The 22854-nt window shown below is 40.1% G+C and overlaps 1 protein-coding gene across 4 annotated transcripts in view; it reads right to left on the reverse strand.

Moving 5' to 3' along the window:
- Positions 1-15: 15 nt before the first annotated feature.
- The window catches only part of LOC136826693 (uncharacterized), a 30690-nt gene continuing 7851 nt past the window's right edge, over positions 16-22854 (reverse strand). For all 4 annotated transcript variants that reach the window (XM_067084073.1, XM_067084072.1, XM_067084069.1 and 1 more), the window contains 5 exons: positions 20520-20651; positions 16787-16835; positions 16021-16287; positions 14778-15513; positions 16-507 (listed from right to left, as the gene is read on the reverse strand). In XM_067084073.1, the coding sequence (XP_066940174.1) occupies positions 503-507; positions 14778-15513; positions 16021-16287; positions 16787-16835; positions 20520-20587 (1125 nt within the window). In that variant the 5' untranslated portion in view covers positions 20588-20651 and the 3' untranslated portion in view covers positions 16-502. The remainder of the gene's footprint in view (positions 508-14777; positions 15514-16020; positions 16288-16786; positions 16836-20519; positions 20652-22854) is intronic.

Genomic DNA, 22854 nt, shown 5'->3' on the forward strand with positions numbered 1-22854 from the left:
AATTAAAAAACATACTGGCTAATAATAATCCATTTATTTTCTATTTTTGTATCTTATTGCATACCTGACCAGTTAAATCAAGATATTGCATCAGGTTTACGTTATAAATAGAAAAATCAGAATTCAATATGTCATATTCACACAAATTATTTTACTTTAGGTGAAGGCTACAATATCCACATTCTTCCTAGACAAATTTCATCAGTTGGAGAAGTCTTAATACATCCCAGTATGCACAATAATCTGCATATCATCTGGTTTTACAAAGAAAAAAATGTTAAGTAAATTAGTGGTAGTGTTACTGGTGACATACCTCAGGCAGAACAAGAAATAAATATCAACCACAAGGCATAAAAAACTTGTAACAACGCATATTCTTTCAAAGGTGAGACTCGGAGGTCTTCATATGATGTCTGTCCTATAACCGGCATCAGTGTACAACGATATTTCAATGGTCTCGCATAAACCGTGTATAAATGAGATGCTCCAGACCAATGGTTCTTCATTCTGCAAAATTTCAATCAAACCTCAATTTGCATAATCATAAAGATAGTCGACAATGAACTTAAACATTAATATGTTGCATTTCACTTGTGTATTCCACAGCTTCCACGGCAAAAAAAGGTTTTAACTTGAGGAAGCCTACATACTTACTTAAATATAAAAAATTAATAATTTTATAATTTTCATGTTTCACAGATGCAAATCTATCACCATTTCATGATGTCTTATTCCCATTTTGAGTTGAGACAATGAGAATAGAAAACTAGTCCAGAGCAAAGCGGGAGATAACAAAAAGTCCCTTACCATAGCTACCCGATGCTCTTCATCCTCTTTCATCAGTAGACAAAGAAATTTTTTTAAATGAAGAGGTCAGGAGTAGGGTACTTGAAAAGAAAATTGAAAGATTTCCTGTGTAATACCAAATTCAAATTCAAATTTTTTTAACTTGTTCAAACTACTTAAAATGATATTTTCATAATAAAATAAATTTTTGAACATACTTACCTGGTAGTTATATATATAGCTTAAGTCCCTGACGTCACGGCAGAATTTCAAAACTCGCGGCAATCGCCGATCGGTAGTCAGGTGAACCACCTGTGCGCCCTCTACCCAGGTACCTGGAACCATTCCAACTATTCCTCAGATCTTCCATGCCCCTAGTCTCTAGAGGGGAGGAGGGTGGGAATTTAATTATATATAACTACCAGGTAAGTATGTTCAAAAATTTATTTTATTATGAAAATATCATTTTTAAACATCTAACTTACCTGGTAGTTATATATATAGCTGATTGACACCTTTGGTGGAGGGTCAGAGACAGCCAACATCGTTGGAATTTGCTTAAGGGTTAATAAACCAACTTAAGGTCCTTACCTGGATTAAGGAAGCTGACTTCAATGAACTCCCCCTCATTATGTCTGCTTTCCTTAAGAGGTCCAGCGATCCACTCAGGGGGCTGAAGACCTCTAGGAGCTGCCAACCGGTGTACCAACCTCTATGTGACAGACAACCTATAATACCCTTGTTCCGGGCGCCACCAAGGAACAAAAATGATCATTTGACTAAAATTGATGATTGTGGAAGACTGCATTCAATCTTCACAAACAACCATAAAATTTCAACCATTCCAAGGTAAGAACAAAGGGTATTGTTTTATGGAATTGGATTAAGGAAGCTGAGTTCAATGAACTCCGCCTCATTATGTCTGTATTCCTTAAGAGGTCCAGCGATCCACTCAAGGGGCTGAAGACCTCTAGGAGCTGCCAACCGGTGTACCAACCTCTATGCGACAGACAACCTATAATACCCTTGTTCCGGGCGTCACCAAGGAACAAAATGATCATCTGACTAAAATCAATGATTGTGGAAGACTGCGTTCAATCTTCACAAACAACCATCAAATTTCAACCATTCCAAGGCAAGAACAAAGGGTATTATTTTATAGGATTGGATTAAGGAAGCTGACTTCAATGAACTCCCTCTCATTATGTCTGCATTCCTTAAGAGATCCAGCGATCCACCCAGGGGGCTGAAAATCTCTAGGGGCTGTCAACCGGTGTATAACCTCTATGTGACTAGACCTCCTCTCAATACCCTTGTTCCGGGCTGTACCAAGGAACTTTCATCCCAATGATTGCGGAAGACTGCGTCCAGTCTTCACAAACAACCATAAAAATTCTCAATTCCAAGGTAAGAAAAAGGGTATTGGTTTATGGGATTGTAGGGGTATTCCCCTCTCCCATTACTGAATTAGATGCTATAAACGGGCACAGCGTATAGCAATCTTCGCATAATGTCTTGACTTGTTTTAGATAGTGAGAGGCAAATACTAACTTGCTTCTCCAGAAGGTCGTGTCCAAGATACTCTGCAGGGACCTGTTCTGTTTAAGAGCTACAGAGGTTGCTACTGCCCTGACCTCGTGCGTCTTTACTTTCAGAATCTTGTAGTCTATCTCTCTACATTCCATATTTGCCTCTTTTATCAACTGTCTGATAAAATAAAACAGAGCATTCTTCGACATCTATACAGAGAGCTTTTTGACTGAACACCAAAGCCCTTCTGAATTCCTTCTTAAATCCTTTGTCCTATCCAGGTAGAGCCTTAGAGCCCTTACCGGGAATAGGACTCTCTCTCTCTCCTCCCCTGTTATGTCCGTTAGGTTCGGAATCTCGAACGTTCTGGGCTAGGGTTGTGACGAGTATTCATTTTTTGCAAGGAAGCCTAGTTGCAGTGAGCAGATTGCCTTACCTTGTATAAAATCTATATTCTTGCTTAGAGCATGTAACTCACTAACTCTTTAAAACACGCCAAACTGACCAAGAAAAGAGTTTTCATGTGAGGTCCTTTAAAGATGTCCTCTGCAAGGGATCGAACCTACTCCCCATGAGGAACCTCAGGACCACGTCTAGGTTCCATGCTGGTGAGTTCTCTATACACAAATTTGGGTTACAGAAATATTGGAAGAGGACACATGGTTGTCCTTGCACCATCCTCTAAATACCTCCCACTTGGATTGGTATACCTTAATGGTGGATAACTTCCTTGATTTGCGATAGCGCCAGCTACCTCCTTCGAAAAACTTCTGGCTCTTGTGAGTTTTCCGATAGTCCGAAAACAGTTACTAGTAGCGCTTGTAGGTTTTGGTAATATCTTTCCAAGTGGGGTTGTTTGAGTAGATCTACTCTCTGTGGTAGGCTACTGGAACCAATCTCTTGTCGTTTAGTAAGGGGCCACAAGGGTCATTCCGGTCCTCTGATGTGACACAAATTTTTTCAGTACCCTGTGTATTATCTTGAAATAGGGAAATGCATACACGTCCAAGTTGGACCAGTCCACCAGGAACGCGTCTATGTACATAGCCCCGGGATCTGGTACTGGAGAGCAGTAAGTGTCCAACCTCTTCGCTTGCGATGTGGCAAAGAGATCTATGCAAGGACGTCCCCAAAGTCCTGATGTAGCGTTCATTCTTTTGAGAGGACTTTATTTCCTGCTCAGAATGTCCGCCCTCACATTTTTTCTCCCCTTGGATAAAGTGGGTTACTAGTTTTACATTCTCCTCCTTTGCCCAAAGAAGAGATTCTCTTATTGTCTCGTATAGAGACCTGGAGTGAGTGCCCCCTTGTTTGCTGATGTAGGCCAACGCTGCGTGTTGTCGGTGTTGACCTGCACCTCTTTGTTCCCCACTGTATTCAAACTCCTGAGAGCTAGAAGGATTGCAGTTAGTTCCTTCTAATTGATGTTTAACTCCTCCTGCTCTCTGGTCTAGGAGCCCGAGACTTTTATTTCCCTCGTGTTGCTCCCCATACTGAGTCCGACGCAGCGTCGGATAACAACACTAGGTCTGGGTTCCTCTAATATAGAGAAGGGACCTCCTGGAGCTTGACGGGGACGTTCCACCACTACAAATACGGTCTTATTGGTTCCGAAATGGGGATGCACTTGGTCTCCAGTTCTGTTTCCTTGTCCCAGTTCCGATTTAGATGAAACTGTAACGGACATAGAATTAACCTCTCAAAGGAGACAAACCGTTCCAGCGAGGAAAGGGTTCCCAGCAGACTCATTCATTCCTTTGTCAAGCATGACTGTCTCTTTATAAAGTTCTGAAATTTTCTTGAGGCTTGTCCTGTCTTTGCAATAAATGGAAAAGCCCGAAAATCCTGACTCTGAATCTTCATCCTAAGGCATAGAACCTCTTGGGATGGGATCGGCTGAGATTTCTATCTGTTTATCAGTAGACCTAATTCTTTGTTAGACGCTTGATGCCAGTGCATCTTGCGTCCTGAACTAACTCCACGTCTTGGCTTTCAATATCTTGAAGCCTGACGTCCTGACGTCCAATGCCTTGACGCTTGACGTCTTGGGTTCATTGACGATTGTCATCATGGTGTTTCACTCCTAGATGCTTGACGCCACTGCATCCAGCGTCTAGAGTTTCATTCACTACGTTCAGCGTCTTAAACTTCTGGACGTCTAGAAGCTTTAGTTGGACGTCCATTATCCTTCTTCTGTTTGCCTGGTTGTCACGCTTGCAGCCGGGAAGACAAAGTCTGCTGCATATTTTATAGTAAAGCTATATGCGGGGCTTCCTGCTGTTGGGGACAGGCTGGGGAAGCCTCAACTACGGCAATTATTTCCTTCTCATCGTCAATAATGGACCGTGGAGGGGTTCGCAGACGAGTACCAATCCGAAGGAGGAAGAGGAGGATGTACGGAAGGCAGCACAGTGTCCGCCACGCTCTTGCAGCCCGGTATCCTGACTGAATAGAACTGTCTACGTTTGTTCTTAGTAGGAGAGCTACCCTTGGGGCTGGAAGGGAAGAGCTCCGGGCTGCTGCTATGACTACAATCTGTAGTCTATGAAGTGTTATCATGACGTCCCTCAATATTAGGTAACTTGCTCTTGAGAGGTCTCGGCTCCAGAGCCAGACGTCAACCTTTTCTGTTTAGGCCGAAAGAGAGAGACCGAAACTATAAAACCCTTCCCGTGGACGAACTTCAGAAAATTCTTGGAGATCGGGTGCATGGGGACGTGAAAATACGCATCCTGGAGGTCCAGTGAGGCCATCCAGTCATGCTGTCTGACCGCTGCTAGAACCGATTTTGTCGTTTCTATAGCGACCTTTGTTTATTGCACAAAAAAAGTTGAGTGCAATCCCGTCTAGCACCGGTCTCTAACCCCCAAGCATTTGGGGATCAGGAATAACGAATGTAGAATCCTGGGGAATTCGGATCCTGAACTCTCTATCTGGTCTCCTTTTGCAACATCATAGACACTTGTTGCTGTAGAACCTTTGCCTTGGTTCTGTCGTTGCATTTGGCAGAAAGGTCGAATTGTCTTATTACTAGAGGGGGCCTACTCAGGCTGGACAGTCCGGCTCCTACCGCAGTCTGCAGGAGAAGAAAGGCAGGTCCTCCTTCTTCCCTGTGTAGAGCCTCTTCTCGTTGTCATTCATCTACCCGCCCTAGAGGAACCTCTATCGGAGGGCCGACCACGAAAGAGCTGAGATACCTGAAACACAGGAACCTCAGCCTTACTCTTTTAGCGATGGAAAGTCGTGGAGGTAGGACTTTTCTTGCTGTTTTAGATCTTAAATCTTACGTGGTTTTCTGGGCCAAAGATGAAAAGGCCTGTATACCAAACCTTGAGAGAAGGGGTGAGAGGAAAAAAGAGGTATAAATCAATTCTGATTTTGATTGGATGTGACCCCATTAGCCAGGAAAGAGCAAAGATGGGCCCTTTTCTTCAGGAGTCCCTCTGAGAAAGGTGCAGTTGATTCGTTGGAACTATCTCCGAGTCCTTTATCCATACACGACATCAGATATATGAGTTCTTCGGTATCAGTCGTGTTGAATAATTCCATCTTCCTTATTAAATCTCCAAATTCTTTTGAGGGGGTGGTACAATTCTGATATCGACCAACAACCGTTTTCCCCATGACCACTCGACGAGAAGAGTCAACAAGATTCGAGAAGGTTCCTGGGAAGGGGCAGGTATTTCGAGGCCGAACGATTCTCCAGTTTGATATTAAACGCTAGACCTTGAGCTAGTTTGGTTGGAGGAAAAACAAAGGCTGTCTTTCATTGTTTCTCCTTCCAAAGTATCCATTCTTCGTAAATGCTGCCCTCTTAGACGCCTTCCCAAGAGTAAATTCTGAAGGCGGGGAACGAGGAGCAGTCAGGATAAATTTCTCTGGGAAAAATTTCCGAAAATAGCTTCATAAGCCTTTTCAAGTCTGATAAAAGCTGATGGCCTTTTATATTGTCTTCGTCAGAAATCTCTACAATAGGATTCACAGGAGAATGCGAGATATTATCATTCTCTTCTTCCGATTTTACGAAGACGGAAGTAGCGACGTCTTTCAAAATATCATCTTGACGCCTGGCGTCCTGGCGTCCAGTCTTTTGACGCCTGGCGTGTTGACGTCCATTTTCTTGAAGCTTAATGTCTTAGCGTCCAGCTTCATGACGCCTGACGTCCTGGCGTCTAACTTCTCGACACTTGACGTCCAGGCGTCCAGCTTCTCTACGTCTGACATCCTGGCGTCCAGCTTCTCAACGCTCGACGTCCTGGCGTCCAGCTTCTCGACGCTCGACGTCCTGGCGTCCAGCTTCGGCGCTCGGCGCCCTGGCGTCCATACTTCTAACTTTCGCTGTCCCATCAAACCTAGAGGTTACTTGAGAACTGGCCGCCTGTGCGACATCGGTCAAAAGCTTCCTCCGGTTGACGTACAGCAACCAATGGACGAAAAAATACTTTAACCTCGCCTTTCCTATGGCGAGGGTGAGCGTCCTGGGAAACGTCAACAGGTACGCTCGAGGGGACGACTGCTCGGTAGCTAAAGCCTCTTGCCTCCCTTCGTCTGTCGACTTTCCTTCTCACAGGGGTTGGTGAGCTTGGAAGAGGTCTAGGACTAGGAGCACAACAGGACCGAGCGGTCGCACCCTCCACTGCACTTACACTAACAACATATTAACACTTGTATTTTTTAGATCTCTTATTATCGATCACATATTATCCCTGTCTTCTGAGAGGGATTTTACCTGTTGGGCCAGGGTCTGAATGGCAGCCAACAAATCATTAAGTATTGAGTCCTTACCTGTTTCAGTAGGGGGTTCAGAGACTACCACTACGGGAGAAGGATCAATAGGATAGTTATCAAGGGGAAAAGAATTAACTATTCCCTGGTTATATCAAGAAGAGTGAGAAACAGTACTCTTGGCTCTTCTGAGCCGGTCTTTCATTCCCGTTCTTCAGACATACTAAGTGGGGATCCAAGGAGACTTTAGCAAGCCGCTTGCATCCCCCACACACACATTTTCACACCGATGAAGTCAGATATGTTATAAGAAAATCCAAAAGCGAACAAGCGAAAGCCAAGCCAAAGTGTACTTCACCAAAATAAGTTGCGAAAAAACACAGGCTACGAGCGAAATTCCATCGATGTTACCGACACAGCGGCAGGGAAGATCTGAGGAATAGTTGGAATGGTTCCAGGTACCTGGGTAGAGGGCGCACAGGTGGTTCACCTGACTACCGATCGGCGATTGCCGCGAGTTTTTGAAATTCTGCCGTGACGTCAGGGACTTAAGCTATATATATAACTACCAGGTAAGTTAGATGTTTAAAAAGCTGAGATTTCATAGCCTGAGAAGGACTGAAAATGTGATGAGATTAATAATCCGACTGACTTTGTTATATGGCATCATAACTACCGTAATAGGAGAAAAGATGATTTGGAAGTAACAAAAGACAGGACTGCCCAGAAATAATGGAATAGAATATAAAATTTAGGCTAAAGGCCAAGCACTGGAACCTATGAGGTCATTCAGTGCTGAAAGGGAAATTGAAAGTAAAATGATTTCGAAGGTGCAACAGGAGGAAAACTGCACTTGCCCTATGTAACAACTTTTAGGAAAGAGTGGAAAGGAAGCAAAAGAATATGAACAGAGGTCCAATAATAGGGATGAAAGGGGTTGTAGCTATGGGCTGAAGGGATGCTGCAAAGAGCCTTAAATAATGCTTACAGTCTACCATGTAAGGTGCACTGACAGTATTACCCCCAACCAGGGCCCAGAAATAGAAAGAGAGCAAAGATGAAAACTTGGACCATAAGGCATTTCAAACAGAGATGACAACAGTGAAGAGAATGGAGAGAATTCATTACATGTCAATACTCTTAAATGGGCTGCTTGATATAAAGACTCTAATAATGATGCTATGAATTACAAACCTCACATTTTAATCAATGTCATTTCACTAACAAACAAGGAGGTCCAAGAACAATGCTTCCAGTTTCCTCAGCAACTCTTTAAAACCTAGCCAAAGCATAAGAAACATGTTCAAGGAAAAGATGAGATAAGAGGCAGGAAAATAGACTGTGCAGAACTAAAGCAATGTTAAATTAGTTTGAAAACTAAAGACAAACAAGACTGTTGGACCATGCTATGAATGCTGGAGAAGGTGCTAAAGCATAGGTAGCCCAGGAACATTAAGTGAAATGATGGAAAAAAAATGTAGAAAGCTGATTTTTTCAGGAATAATACTCCAAAACCTACTGAATTCAAAAATGTAAAGACCCCAAAAATCCCCCTTGTGCTAAATGCATGAGGACCAAAAATCCAAGATGGCCACCACCTGTCAGTATTATAGTGAATTTTTTTGTATTTCATGCAATGAGACAATAATTTCATCTTTTCTAGAGTGAAAAATGAATAACAAGTTTAACTTTGTTCGTGTTTCCAACTTAATTTATATTTTTAGGTCTAAGGAAAAAGGCAAGAATCATATTCTATTACTTTTGTTTGTTGCAGGGTGCAGCGACGTTCCACTCTTAGCTGACAAATGATTGACACATACTTCCATAAATTAAATACTACCTGTCCAAATTGAAATTGTCAGTAATGTTTTCTTAGATCTAATATACTATATTTTATTTTCAGATTGAGTGAAGCATAATGGCTGATCAGGAAGTTTGCATTTTTTGCATAGAACCAATTGTTACAGATCGTAGTCTCCTGACAGAGAGAGGACTTGATAGCATTTTTTGTCAATAAGCTCTGAACTACAAGATGGAATTGACAAAAGAATACTTAAACAAAAAATGCCCATTCCAACACATTCACAGTGTAAGAGTAAATACAGGAAACCATCCAATATCAAGAAACGTAAGCAAGAGGCAGCGATAGGCAAGGAAGAAGAAAAGAAGCATGTCTGCAGATCCAAAGTTCCCTCTTTTGACATCAAAACATGTTGTATTTATTGTGCAGAATACATAGACAATGATGGACTATCAAAGTTGCCAAAACATCGTCGTAGTGAAGTACACACTGCAGAAACAACAGAACTACTGTCTTCAATCACAACAAAGGCCATGGAGCGTGGTGATGGTTGGGGCGAAGAAGTACATATTGGGTACAGAATGTTGGTGACATTGTTGCCGCTGAAGCTGTATATCACCACAGCTGTCAAATTAGGTTTCATGGTGGTCGTGATTTGGAGAAGCACACCAATAAGGGTCGTCCCCTCTGGTCAGTGGACAATGAAAAGCAGGAAGCCTTTATGAGACTTTGTGAACACATAGATGCTAGTGATATCCATCAATACTCTATTACAGATTTACAGGAACTTATGGCAAAATCTGCTATGGAGGAAGACGTTTACACTAAGAAGCACCTTAAAGCAAAACTTCAAGCTCACTATGGTGATAGCCTCATTGTAAGTACTGACCATGGGAAGGAGACAATATATACATTTTTGGATAAAGGCAATAGGCTTCTCAGGGAAAGCTATAAAGATACTGGATTGACAGCTTGTGAAGTAATTGACATGGCAGCTACTCTAATTGAGGATCAAATGTGGTCTATCATCTATGACAATTCTCATTTCCCTAAATTCTCAGATTTGTTCAGTAGTGACAATATGGTTTCACAACTCTTGTTGCGCCTGTTATCACGTTTAGTAAAAAGCAGCAAGAGTGTTTGCCAGGTGATCAGCTTATCCCATGCTATAACTGCTGCAGCTCGCCCGAGATCATTTGTGTCCCCCATTCTCCTTGCAATATCAGTGTATATTAACTCTAAATTTGAGTCCCGTGAGCTTGTAGATTTACTTCATAGCATGAGTTTTGCGGATGATTATCGAGAAGTACTGAGGCTTTATGATGCACTACTACCAACAGAAGAGAAGCATTATGACTGGGAGGGTTCACTGATTAACTTTGTGTTTGATAATGCTGATTGCAATATTCGCACATTGACAGGTCATGATACTTGGCATGCCCTTGGTGGCATTGCTTGTGTCACACCTGCAGGAGACTATGTTGAACCTGCACTGGAGCGCTCACCTAGGGTCAGGACTGCTGTAGACACAGGAAAGTTTGGTGAAATACCTCTTCTGCGGTACAATAAACCAGCTGTCCCCGGGCTCAAAAAGATTAAGATTGGTCAGCTACAGCCTCCAAATCCTGAACCCCCAGGTCTCAAGCTAGCAACCATGTTAGATAGCATGTGGTTGTCAAGCTATTTTGTGGCTGATCCAACACGCTGTCCTATGTGGGGTGGCTTTAACCAAACAGTGGTTACACAAGGAAACTTTGATATAAGCAGGATTGACATACTGCCCTTCATCAACCATGATCCAAGCCAACCTGGTACACTTTACTCTGCACTTTCATTTGTACAGCAGCTATCTGTAAGATATAACCTGGGTGTGTCATCTGTCACTTTTGACCAGCCTCTGTACAGCAAAGCAACTGAGATTGTTGAGTCATGCCCTGACTTAACTAATGTGTTCATTAGACTAGGTGGGTTTCATCTAATTATGTCCTACATGGGGTCAGTTGGTCACATCATGAATGGAAGTGGTTTGAGAAACCAATGGGAAACTGTATATCCAAAAAACTCTGTGAATCACATGCTTACAGGGCACGCATATGCCCGTGCTTTGCGAGCCCACATGCTCTCAGCAGCTTCTATAATGTCAGAGATGTTGGATACACCACATTGTCTGAGTGGAGTAAACATAAGCAAGATTGAATCCCTGCTGGACATGCTGTTAAAGCACACATGTCAACCAGATGACCTGGCTGCAGAACACACAATATCCCAATTGTGCCAGATAATTGAAGATCTTCAAGAGGATATATCCCTAAGCAGTAGAATTGGCAAACTATGGATAGAGTACATGAAAATTATTAGAATCCTACTGTTCTTCATTCGAGCAGAGAGAACCGGAGACTGGGAGCTACACTTGTACTGTATTGTGAAGATGATTCCAATTTTCCATGCTGGAGGTCACACTGCATATGCCAAATCAGCTCGTCTCTACCTTGACCAAATGAAGGAACTTCAGAGCATCATGAGTGAGTCCCAATATAAGAAGTTCACCTCAGAGGGGTACTGGACAATAAGAAGATCAGATAGGTTCTGGTGTGGGGTATTTACAGATCAGACTATAGAACAGATCCTGATGAGAATGCTCAAGGCAAGAGGAGGTATTGCTCATGGACGGGTATAACAGCGAGCACACAAGCTAAAATGGTCCACATCCTACCCCAAACTGCTCCAATATGCGAATCTCTGGAATCATTCACTGGAACACAATCACTTACCAGTGATCAGCATAAAGACCTTCGTGCAACTACAACTGCAAGAGATGGTGCACATTTCAACAAGTTCAAGGCTTACTTATCACAGCATGCACCATTCTCATACAGTGGGGAAAACAAGGATAAGTTAGTCTGTATTGCTACTGGCGTAGTGGCCCCAGAAACTGCCAATGCTGATCTAGCCATAAAAGTTGGGGAGGAAGCTGCGAGCAGACTAACTGGAATCAGTTATACTGATGCGAAGCTCAAGAGAAATGATAAAGTAATATCTATTGCCATAGCAAATAACAGCGCAAAAATCCGTGGCCACCAAGTGAAATTAACCCCATGTCACTCTTCATGCGTGTCACCTGTGATACAAAATCGTTCTGAGATGAAGGACCATCTAAAACATGAATTCAGCAAGCAACCACCATCAATATTTGAGAATGGTATAATGCGTAAAAATACCAAAAGTGTATTAGCCAATGCATTGAAAGCATATGTCAATCCAACCCCCATTGGTGATCTACAAAATCCACTTTATGTAGTCAATGGCGGTCACTTATTACAGTGTTATATGGCCAAATGATGGTACATATAAAGACATTATTGATAACTATTCAGGTTATGTTCTCAATAATTATGGCACAGGAGCAATCATTTGCTTCGATGAGTCCAGTAACCCATACTTATCAACAAAGTTGGCAGAGCAAACTCGTCGTACGGCCGGCCAAAATGTGGCCCCAGATATCCTGTTTGAACTTGGCATGGCTGTAACTAATAGCCAACATTCATTCTTAGCCAATCGACAAAACAAAGCCAGATTCATTGTCGCTCTGATGGATGAATTGACCACTTTAGGTGTAACATGCCTTCAAAGTCAGGCAGATGCTGATTTCCTTATCAGTGACACAGCAGTTGAGCATGCAGTCAGCACAGATCATCCAGTAATCTTAGTTGGAAAGGACACAGACCTGTTAGTGATGCTACTCGACCGTGCTAAACGAAATCTTTACATGCAGTATGCACGGGATGCTGTTTATAGCATATATGACATCATGGAAGCTCTGCATCCAAATACCAGGAAGCATTTGCTGACCACACATGCAATTACAGGGTGCGATACAGTGTCAGCTCTGTTTAAAGTAAGAAAAAAGAAGGCCTTAAAGGTACTGGAACAGTATGACTGGCAGGCACTTGATTCATTCAAGAATGTTGATGCTACACATGACGAGATCGCAAGCGCAGGGGAAAGCTTCTTGCTCAAACTGTATAAAGGTGATGACACATCACCAGACCTTGATAGACTTCGATTTGTCCTATATATGCAGAAAATGAAATAATCTGCTTGTACCTTCGAACTCGAGAGCCTTCCTCCAACTTCAGCAGCTGCAAAGTTTCATGCATACCGTGCTTACTTTGCAGTGCAGGAGTGGTTAGGCAATGTTAATAATCTACAACCTACTGATTGGGGATGGAAATACGAGAACAAGCTCATTCCGATTTGCACTGATAGACCTGTGGCTCCTGACCATATTTTATGCATGGTATCTTGCGGATGTAAGACAGGCTGTGGCAAGAAATGCAAATGTCGCAAAACTGGTTTGAACTGCTCGAAATGTGCTCCTCATGCACTGGTATAACGTGCAATAATGCTTATCCTCTAGATGACAGTGATGACAATAATAATGAATTTCATTATTAACGTATTTGTCTAGAAAAGTGAAGTTTCGTATTTTTTTTTTCTTTTAGGAATTTAAATTTTTGTTATATGTTTAATGCGATTCAAATGCATGTACACTATGTGTTGGTAAAAATGATCTTATCTTAAATCTCATTAAGTCACTATAGCAGGAGATTCATGTTTTGGAATCAGCCTAATTTTTGACAGGTGCCTCTGCAATTTAACTTGTGATCTTGCGACTTTGAGACTTGAGTTAAGACCGTCTTTTTTATATTGGTACATCCCCTGAAGGCTAGTAATCTTAAATAATGATTACTATGTCATAAATGTATGCAACTCTTTAAAAGGTTTGTTAAATTTCCAATGTATGTAGTCCTGGTAATTGAAATATTTGAAAACAAGATTTGTGATCTAAAACCTCTCTCTTTATATATTCATGACATAAATCAGGTATTAATTGCACATAAGTGAGATTCGTATGAGAGATACGCTAATATTAGTGGAAATGGCGGCCATCTTGGATTTTGGGCTCTAACACAATTAGCACAAGGAGGATTTTTGGGGTCTTTGCAGATTTGAATCCAGCATGTCTTGGAGTATCATTACTGAAAAATTCAGCTTTCTACATTTTTTTTCCATCTTGCCTTATAAATTTGGCTAATGTTCCTGGACTAAGGTGCCTATTTTAAAAGGTAAAAAGATTTCACATCAATACATTTCATTGAAACACTGTTTATTGCCCTAGAATAACCATTACTATGATGTATTTTCTTTCAAGCATCTTTCCAGAAAATATGATAATCATGAGATTAAGCAAGAAAGCAAACCAATTCACACTACACATTATTCATACAGAAAATCAAAAGTTAAATGTCAAAAAAATCCTTTACCTAAGAACAAAATGCCATCAACTGAAAATACAAATTTTCTATTTTCATGAGTCTATGCTCTTCCAAAAACAAGAAATAAAAAAAATGGTAATAAAGAATGAGTCTCTTAAGGCTGGCCTGCTGGGCTTGTTTGTAATAGTGAAATTTAAATTCAATTTAATAAATTGAAGTTCTTTAAAAATCTGACACCTAAACAGGTTGAAATGTACCAATGTTTTTATCACAATAGTTCAAAAGAGATTTGTTCCTAAGAGAGGTGAAAATTGAGCAGTAAAGTTAAAAAGTTGGACAGCCACATAGGGAAAAAAATGGCATGGACCAACAGGCTTGTTGCTAAGAGCCTCTAGTATTTTCTACAGCACATTATGGGTGATAAACTAGGTGGCACCCTCTACGAGGGCAGAATTGTGTCAACCCACCAACATTCGAGGGGAAAAGTGAACACAACAGGAACTGGGACTGAAGGCAGGCCTCACCTCATGAGAAAAAATGCTGATATCTATGTCAACTTGCAATTTTACAATGGTTCCTCTGCTTCAGTGAGCAAAAAAAATAATTAAAAAGTGACAGGTTTACACTTGTATGAACACATTTTCATTGCTGCATCTTACCTAAGGAAAACAGTTTCACTGCCTTCACTTCAAGAGCTCGTTCTAGGAGTTTTTGAGCATTTCTATTCCCAAACCTTTCTGCTGCATCATGTGCTGAACTTAAGGCTTGATAACTAATTCGCTGGAAATGTTTTTGAAGTAAAAATGGCAGAAGCTCCAAGTTGTTCTTCATGGATGTCAAATAAATTGCATTCACAAGTGTTTCATCTGTGTACAAATGGTAGCAATCCATTAACAGGTGGCAAACTTCCTCACTTGTTCCACCTCCAGCAACCACTAAAAGCGTACCATTCAGTGTCTCAGCATCATATTTGTTTTGCTTTAATAACTGATGGGCTCTCAATTCATTTTCTTCAAGACATGCCTCTGCTAACATCACATCAAACTTTGCATATTTTTTTTCCAACTTTAGTAAAACATCAACTTTTTCCCAATCTCTTCGATCAATCAATTTTGCTAATATTTCATTCATGCACTCCCCCTTATGACGAAATTTCCTACGAAGAATGGAATAAATTATCTGCCACTCATTTAGAGCAAAGGCTTTTTGAAGTGATGGATCCAGATCTCCCACAGTAAACGATATATTCATTGCGAGTAGTAGCTCCACAACAGTCCATTCACTTTCCTGTGCTGCACAAGAAAGGATATAAGATGCTGAGTCATGGCTTAATGCCGGTTGACGTTTAAGAACTTCCTCCACCGCAGTCCAATGTCCAGTTAATATTGGCCGACACTGGAAAATGTATGAAAAAGTTACCAATAAAGAATACAGCATAAATAAATTCAACTGTCAATACTTAATTCTCCAAATTAGAGAACAATAAAACAGGGCAAATAATCTTCATGCCCCTGACACAGACCTATTTCTCATTATGCATACATGCCTAATGAAAAGAAAACAAATTGGTACTGAATAATTGCCATAGCTCACAAAGCAATGGTTAACCATGAAAGAAATACTCTTCTATAGATGCCCTGTTTCATTAGACACCTGCTCTCATTTTTCCACTAGTCTCCCATCAGCAGTTAAAAATATCAATACAACAAAGTCCCTGTTACTCGAGTAGACACCTCAACCCACATAAAAAATCACCTTTTACTTGATGCTGTTTACATAAACATTTATGTACTACATGCAGATATAATTTGTGAAAATTTTACACAGACTTTTCAGTGCACAGGACAAAATTATTACTGGTAAGTTTCCTACTTGCTTCCTGGAATATAAGAATTTTCTCACCTTCAGTGACGAAGTAAGGATTATTTCGACACATTCATTGTGACCATAGTGAATTGCCTGGGCAAGAGCCGTTTTCCCACCATGTACAGTGTTAAGGTGTAGATCTGGGTGTAACATCAGTTCTCGCATAACTTCAGCCTGACCATTACAGCATGCAGCAGAGAGAAGGGTGCCACCATACTGATTAACAGCATTTATGTTGCCACCAGATTTTAGCCAAGCTCTGACATTTTCCACTCTCCCATCCCATGCCGCACTACTTTGCTCCTGTTACAAAACTCATATTACAGCATACTACAATAACAATATACAGTACGTAGTACTGACAAAATATGGGGGTCTGTAGTTATTCTAAAGTATATTCAACTCATGCTAATGGGCTGGAAATGTTCCATTAGTTAGCTGCAGCTAAACAACAACATCAATGTACTGTAATCAAAAGCAGGAGTCAAAATGACCCTTCTTGTAATTTTTGAAATGCTGAATTTTCATATACAATATATAATTGTCTACTTTTCAAGGGCTTCTGCTCCTTCAGCATAACCAAATGGAAGTATTGTAAAGTACTTCCATTTCTTCTGATGAAATGGAAAAAAAGTCCTCAGGAAATGAAAAATACACAAGAAAGGTCTTCTTGCGTTCTGCATTTACCAAAACTTGATTTTTTTTTGCAAGTCATAATAAACCTCATAAAATCAAAATGCACATACATATTAAGAGATAAGATGAAAAATTGGAGTATTAAAAACAAAAACAATGCCTATACCTGAGGAAGCCCTTTTCTCGGTGGTGGACAAATGCAAGGTTGTAAACCCCTGTTGAAAGAGAGCCAGATAAGTAGCAATGCCTGTAATAATCTTTCAAAAGTAAATACTGCTCTTAAATCAATTTCTGCACTAAGCTGTAAGCAAATCACACTTTCACAAATGCCTTTCTTGCCAAGTTCTGTTGGGAATGAAACTATGACATAAGGTTTTGTGCAGAACCTTTTTGGTCATTAGCTGCATTACCTACTTGCTACCTTATGTTTTTCAACTATTCCTTCTCCTTGGCCTCTACTCACCATGCTGTCTAAGGTCTTTAGCTTGCTTTATTTTGCACCTTTAGATCTGCTCTATAAGTCTCAGAATCAAGACTTTGTGGGCTTGGGTAAGCCGCTTTATCATACTGTGAAGTGATAACAACAACAGAGGAATATATGTCCATCTGTGAGTAAATTAATTCTTACACAGAATCTATATGGATTATACAATGCTTTAACCAAATCACTAAGACACATATCTATTCAGCTGCTGCCAGTCAGGAGTTACTTGGATTGATTTCTTCTTCTTTCTCTGCATCTTTTCCCACTTCTACGTGGGGTAGATGTTTCAGACAGCTTTCCTCCACCTGGCTCGGTCAAACACATCATCCTCTGACAATTGTCTGTCTCTCAGGTCTTCTCCCTACAGATGTCTCATCCCTTCTCACCACATAGCCATATCACTACAGTCATCTTTCCTGGGCCTTCTTTGATAGTTCTACGACTTTAGTAGTTCCTCTTATTCTTCCATTTTTGATCCTGTCCATTTTTGTTATCTGAATTGATTTATACAGTACATAATAACAAGATGCATTCATGTCCATAAGAACAGTGTATAAGCCAAATCAAAATTCAGCAAGTACAAACATCTCAAGTCCTTATTTTCCAAGTAATTGTGGAAATCAAAGTCCATATAAGAATCCAAAATATGAAAAAAATCAAAGCTGACCAATATCTGACATCCATATAGCACATCAGCCCCATGAAATGACACTGCAAAGGTCAAGGGAAAAGGCTCCATTTGCTAACATTATTCAGTGGCAAAACAGTGTACTTATATTTTTACTATATTTTATTTTTACTATACACTGTATATAGTATTTATGATGTACATATATGTACTGCACTGCACTTCAAAAGTACCTACTTCAAATCACAACACTACATACAGCCTTTAAATAATTCTGACACTTTAGCTACCCTAACGACACTAGTCTTTGTCAAGAGTTACAAATCTAGAACAAAACTAAGAAAATGCAGGTAGAATACAAGAGATCATGAGAGCTGAGGAAGACTGCAGCTGAAAAGATGAAATACACCAACTGACCAATAAGCATCAAATAAAATTTACATCCCTGACAATGAATAATGGATTCTCAACAAGAGAGAGGTAACAGCAGCTCATTCAAAACACTGATAAAAGAAGTGAACTGAGCTGAAAAGAAAAGACTTTTTTAAGAAAAGACTTTTTTATAAGATTATGATGTTAAGCAAAGTACTGGGGCGCTTTCGGCCATCCAGCACTAAGACAATGAAAATTGAGAGCTGGAGTGACTGGACACCAATACTGAAAATAAAGTACACAAATCTAAAAGTGGAAATGGGAGAAAACCTCACAGCTGAACAAAGAGAGGCTGAACAGCAAGACTGAAGGAAGAAAGTGGGAGAAGAAATAAAGCAAAAAGCTAGAAAGAGGATGCAGTTGGGGGTATAATGATGCTGTAAACACCCTTCAGTAATGCCTACAGTGCACCACATGACTTCCACTGACAGCACTAGCCCAACTCCACACATCCCAGCAAGGCAACAATCGAGTTGGAAAAAAAAAGATACAACAAATTGCCAAAGAACAGCAGAAGACAAAACCTTTGGAAGAAGTGCAGCATTCAGGATATAATTGGTAACATCTTGTTGTATCTACTGTAGAGAGGACTAAAAGAATGAAGCATGAATATTTCAGAGACCTTCTGAGTGCTGAAAATAAAAGACAAAAGTTTGAAGAACATGGCCACATTGGGCCAACAACAACTCAACTATTTCATTTTTATTACACAGCAAGTGAAGCATTTTCAAAGCAACTAGTGCAGGCAAAATCTCAAAGTGAACAAAAGATTACACCTTGATGGAGTTGGACCCACAAGAAATCCTTTGAAGATATGGTTAACACACTTGGTGTGAGGACTTCCCTTCCTATTCCTCCATTAAGATGTGGGCTGATGAATTTCACTTAGGTGGGACAGCACAGATGTCCCCTGGTAGGGATCCAAAACATTAACCACAATCAAGTGGAGCCATTTATCACTAAGTTTTGGGTGATATTTGTTCGCCTATGCACCTCATACCTAAAACCATGAATATTTGAGCTAGTTAATGGTATATTTCTTTGACTGACATTTGGGAGATGTGAAAAATGTCTGCAAGATCAATTAGCACCTCAAATGTCTACAACAAAACAGAAACTGACCAGGATGGAAATGAAAGCTCCTAGGACTCTTCCGGATCATTTCTAGGATGATCCTGACAAAATCTACAGGAAATTAGGACACTATATAAGCAATAATGAAGTCATCCACGCTGTAAAGTGTCTGAAAACCAAGACTGCAAACTCCTTTTTAATGGAAAGGTAAAGCTAGAATGAAACTGGACTAAACACATTGAAGTTAAGTGAGACTATGTTATGCAACACTGCAATAAATTATTTTTCTCCTGTTACACTTCCTGGGTGAGGCCAAGAATTTTTTGAACAATCATATACCCATATACAATCTTCAATTCGCAATAAAAAAGAAGAATGACAAACCAAGACCAATAAAACTTCCATTAGCTGCTGACTAGACTTTCACCTATTTCCCAATTTATCATTTTTGATACATTCTACAATTGGGATGGCTTTTATAAACACAAACATAAAATGAGCATGATTAAGATTAGATAACTATTATTAACAACAGACAAATTTTAGTAATGTAACACTGTAAATTAAAATAACCATAAAGGAGAGAGAGAAATCACTCATAACTATTTCTCTTTTTACCTTTAATACTCCCACTATATATCCACCCAGACAGAAATACAAGAAATGAAGAGTAGTCGATTACCAAGAATAATGTTCATGGTTCACTTTGTATAAATAAACCTACGATAATGTACTTTTGTAAAAATACAAAGAGCATGTTAATGACAAACGTACACAGCTGCATTGGCAAGAGGGGCATATGTAAGAGTATGATTTATACTTGTATATGGAGGCATTCTGCATTTTAACACATCATACATGCACAGAAATAAGTACAAAGAACAAGTCTGCACACTGCCACATTATTAACAAAGAAATTAAACATTATGCAAACCATTCAATGTATAAGGATTTTATTTGCTTGATTTAGGAAATTTTTTACATGGCTGACATAATCATCGTTATCTAGTCATGTCTGCCAAATGATTACATTCCCCCTTGTATCAACGGTACCAACATACACATCATCATCAAGGATCCTCACTCCTAAAAAAACTAGCCACTTCTTCATTATCTATAATATCACTGTATAAAGTTAGCACAATGTCTTACAGTACATGTACTGCAATTCTAATCATCATAAGTCACCTTAACTCAAATGAAATGCAGTATTTGTAACTATTAATCAGTCTTAGGTAATAGTCTTAAAATTTATATCAACTATGCTCAAACACACCTTACCCAAAGTTAGGAGACATATCCGATAATTTCATCCGTTTGGGATCAGGATAAAACTCCCTGTCATCCATAGTTCAAGAATAAAGGGTAAGATTAATTAAGAAGCTCCTCTTGCATTTGCTTGGAACATCAGTTCTGGAAATAAAATAAAATCAAGTAAAAGCGATACAGTACTTTAAGCATCCTACAGTGCATACAAAACAGACAGGCACAATACACTAATAACACAAGATACAGTTTTATGATTGGCTCAGTAGCAAATACCACTTAAACTACCGCTGAATGCATTACTTAATGCTCGATGCTACCAATAAGCAAACCTCCCAACTTAATGGACGAAAAGAGCCACAACCAGTTAAAGTAAGCAACATGCACAAGGAAGGTTAAGGAGATCAGGGTAGGACACAGCACCCAAGGTAGACTAAGACGTATACTTCCCAGTACCACTGCTACCCTCTTTGGACCAGGTTAAGAGAGGATGCAAAGGAGACTAAGCCAGGGCCTTTCCCTGTGGGTCAAATGTGACACTAAGTCCTTGGCTAGGTTAGGTTAAAGCAGGTTTACATTTAGTTAAATTAGAGCAAGTTTCCTTGCAATGTATATCTGTATTATCATTTTTTTAGTCAATGTATTCTTCTTTTGAGTTTCTGTGATAAAGACATCCAAAGCAAACATTTTCCAAGTGCCTCCTTAGCATTAAAGTAACTTTCACCTTGGCTCTTGGGGCTATTTACTTATTTTAGTTTTCTTTGATCAAAAACACCAATTTTCCACTGAGGTTCTCCACACCTGTAACATGAAATATAGGAAACTGAAACGGAAGCCATGTCCCAACAAATACCGGTAAAACAGCCACAAACCACAAGACCCTCGCTGGAGGTCTTTCTGGCCCCTAGTATACACTCACTGAATCATGAAATGGCCAAAGATTTCTTATTTTACTTTTACTGACAATACTCCGGGTGTATCCTATGGGGTATTTTACCATGTGGCTCACCTATCTATGCCAGCCCTTTGCAATACACAAATTGCAAAGATCTGAAATTCCGTAATTTCCACAGTCAAGCTGAACTCATTCATATGCATTGTGTTAATATAAAGAATACCCTCTGGTACACCTGCTGCGATGATTATTTACTATAAATTTAACTTTTACTTCTTAACTAGCTAGTTTCCTTATGTTGGCTAGCAATAGCTGGGCCACATATATCGTGCGTCTGCCTAAAAATCTGTGATCTTGAAATGAGTATACATCAATGGGCACTATGCTACTTTAAAAACTCCAGAAAATGCCTAACGTAGGCCTACTACTAGAATCCCCCCTAAAAATCTAAAAATTACAGTGTGAAATGGGTTTTTTTGGTTGGAGAGAAAAAGTGAACAACAATAACAGCAAAAGTGACATCTGCTTAAAGTATAAAAAAAAAAATAAATGCAGGAAAATATGTCAAAGGTAATTACAGGGCAAGCCTGCATCCCTGACCTGACGTAAGCCAAGGCGGTTGTATCCTACCTAGGATCCATCAATAACCTTGCCAAATAACTGTGACAGTAGTTTTTACATGGAAAGCTTTCTTCATAACCTTCCTTAACCTATACTGCTGCGTCTTACCTTTATCTTAAAACAGCCTGCGGTAGGAGGCACTGTCCTACTGGCCAAAAGGCAATAGCATTTAATTAAATTGAATAGATACATAGCCTGTAGCCATGGTGAAAAACAAATCTAGATAATTCTATATATTAGCTCCGCGCCTGCTTTTACCTTTTCAGCTGGTTTTTTCTACACTTTTAGGAGTTCTGATACTGGTGGTGCATCTGTTAGTTGTCGACCAAATGGAATGTCCCTTCGCCGTGTTTAGTACTGGCCCAGGGGGGGGGGTACCCATACGTTAACAAGTTACTGCACTTGCCAGACGGGATATGAACCATTCGAAACAGACGTACCCGTGCTCTGTCTTGTGAAGATCGGGTATGGAAACCCCTTGTTGGATGGACTTCAGGGGTTAATTACAGGTTAATTACACTCGAGCGCCAAAAATTAAAGGTAAATTCATAATTAGCAACCAAAAAACTGTAGAAAAAGTTAAGTTAGAAGGCAGTCACCGCCGCAGAGCTACTATATAGTTCTACCCAAATCTAATAGCTACAATGTCTCATATTTCAAAGGTCCTACTTCAAGGGATTTCGGGTCCTTACAGTAAAAACAAATAATATAAGACTAGGCCTATATCGAAGGGATCATGAAGAATCTTAGGGCTATCCTGTTGTCATTACCTAGGGTATGTATCAAAACGTGTCTTACCCAAACCTAACCTGACCCAGCAGTGGTATGCACATA

This window comes from Macrobrachium rosenbergii, chromosome 41, assembly GCF_040412425.1.
Source record: "Macrobrachium rosenbergii isolate ZJJX-2024 chromosome 41, ASM4041242v1, whole genome shotgun sequence".
In the NCBI taxonomy this organism is placed as follows: domain Eukaryota; kingdom Metazoa; phylum Arthropoda; class Malacostraca; order Decapoda; family Palaemonidae; genus Macrobrachium; species Macrobrachium rosenbergii.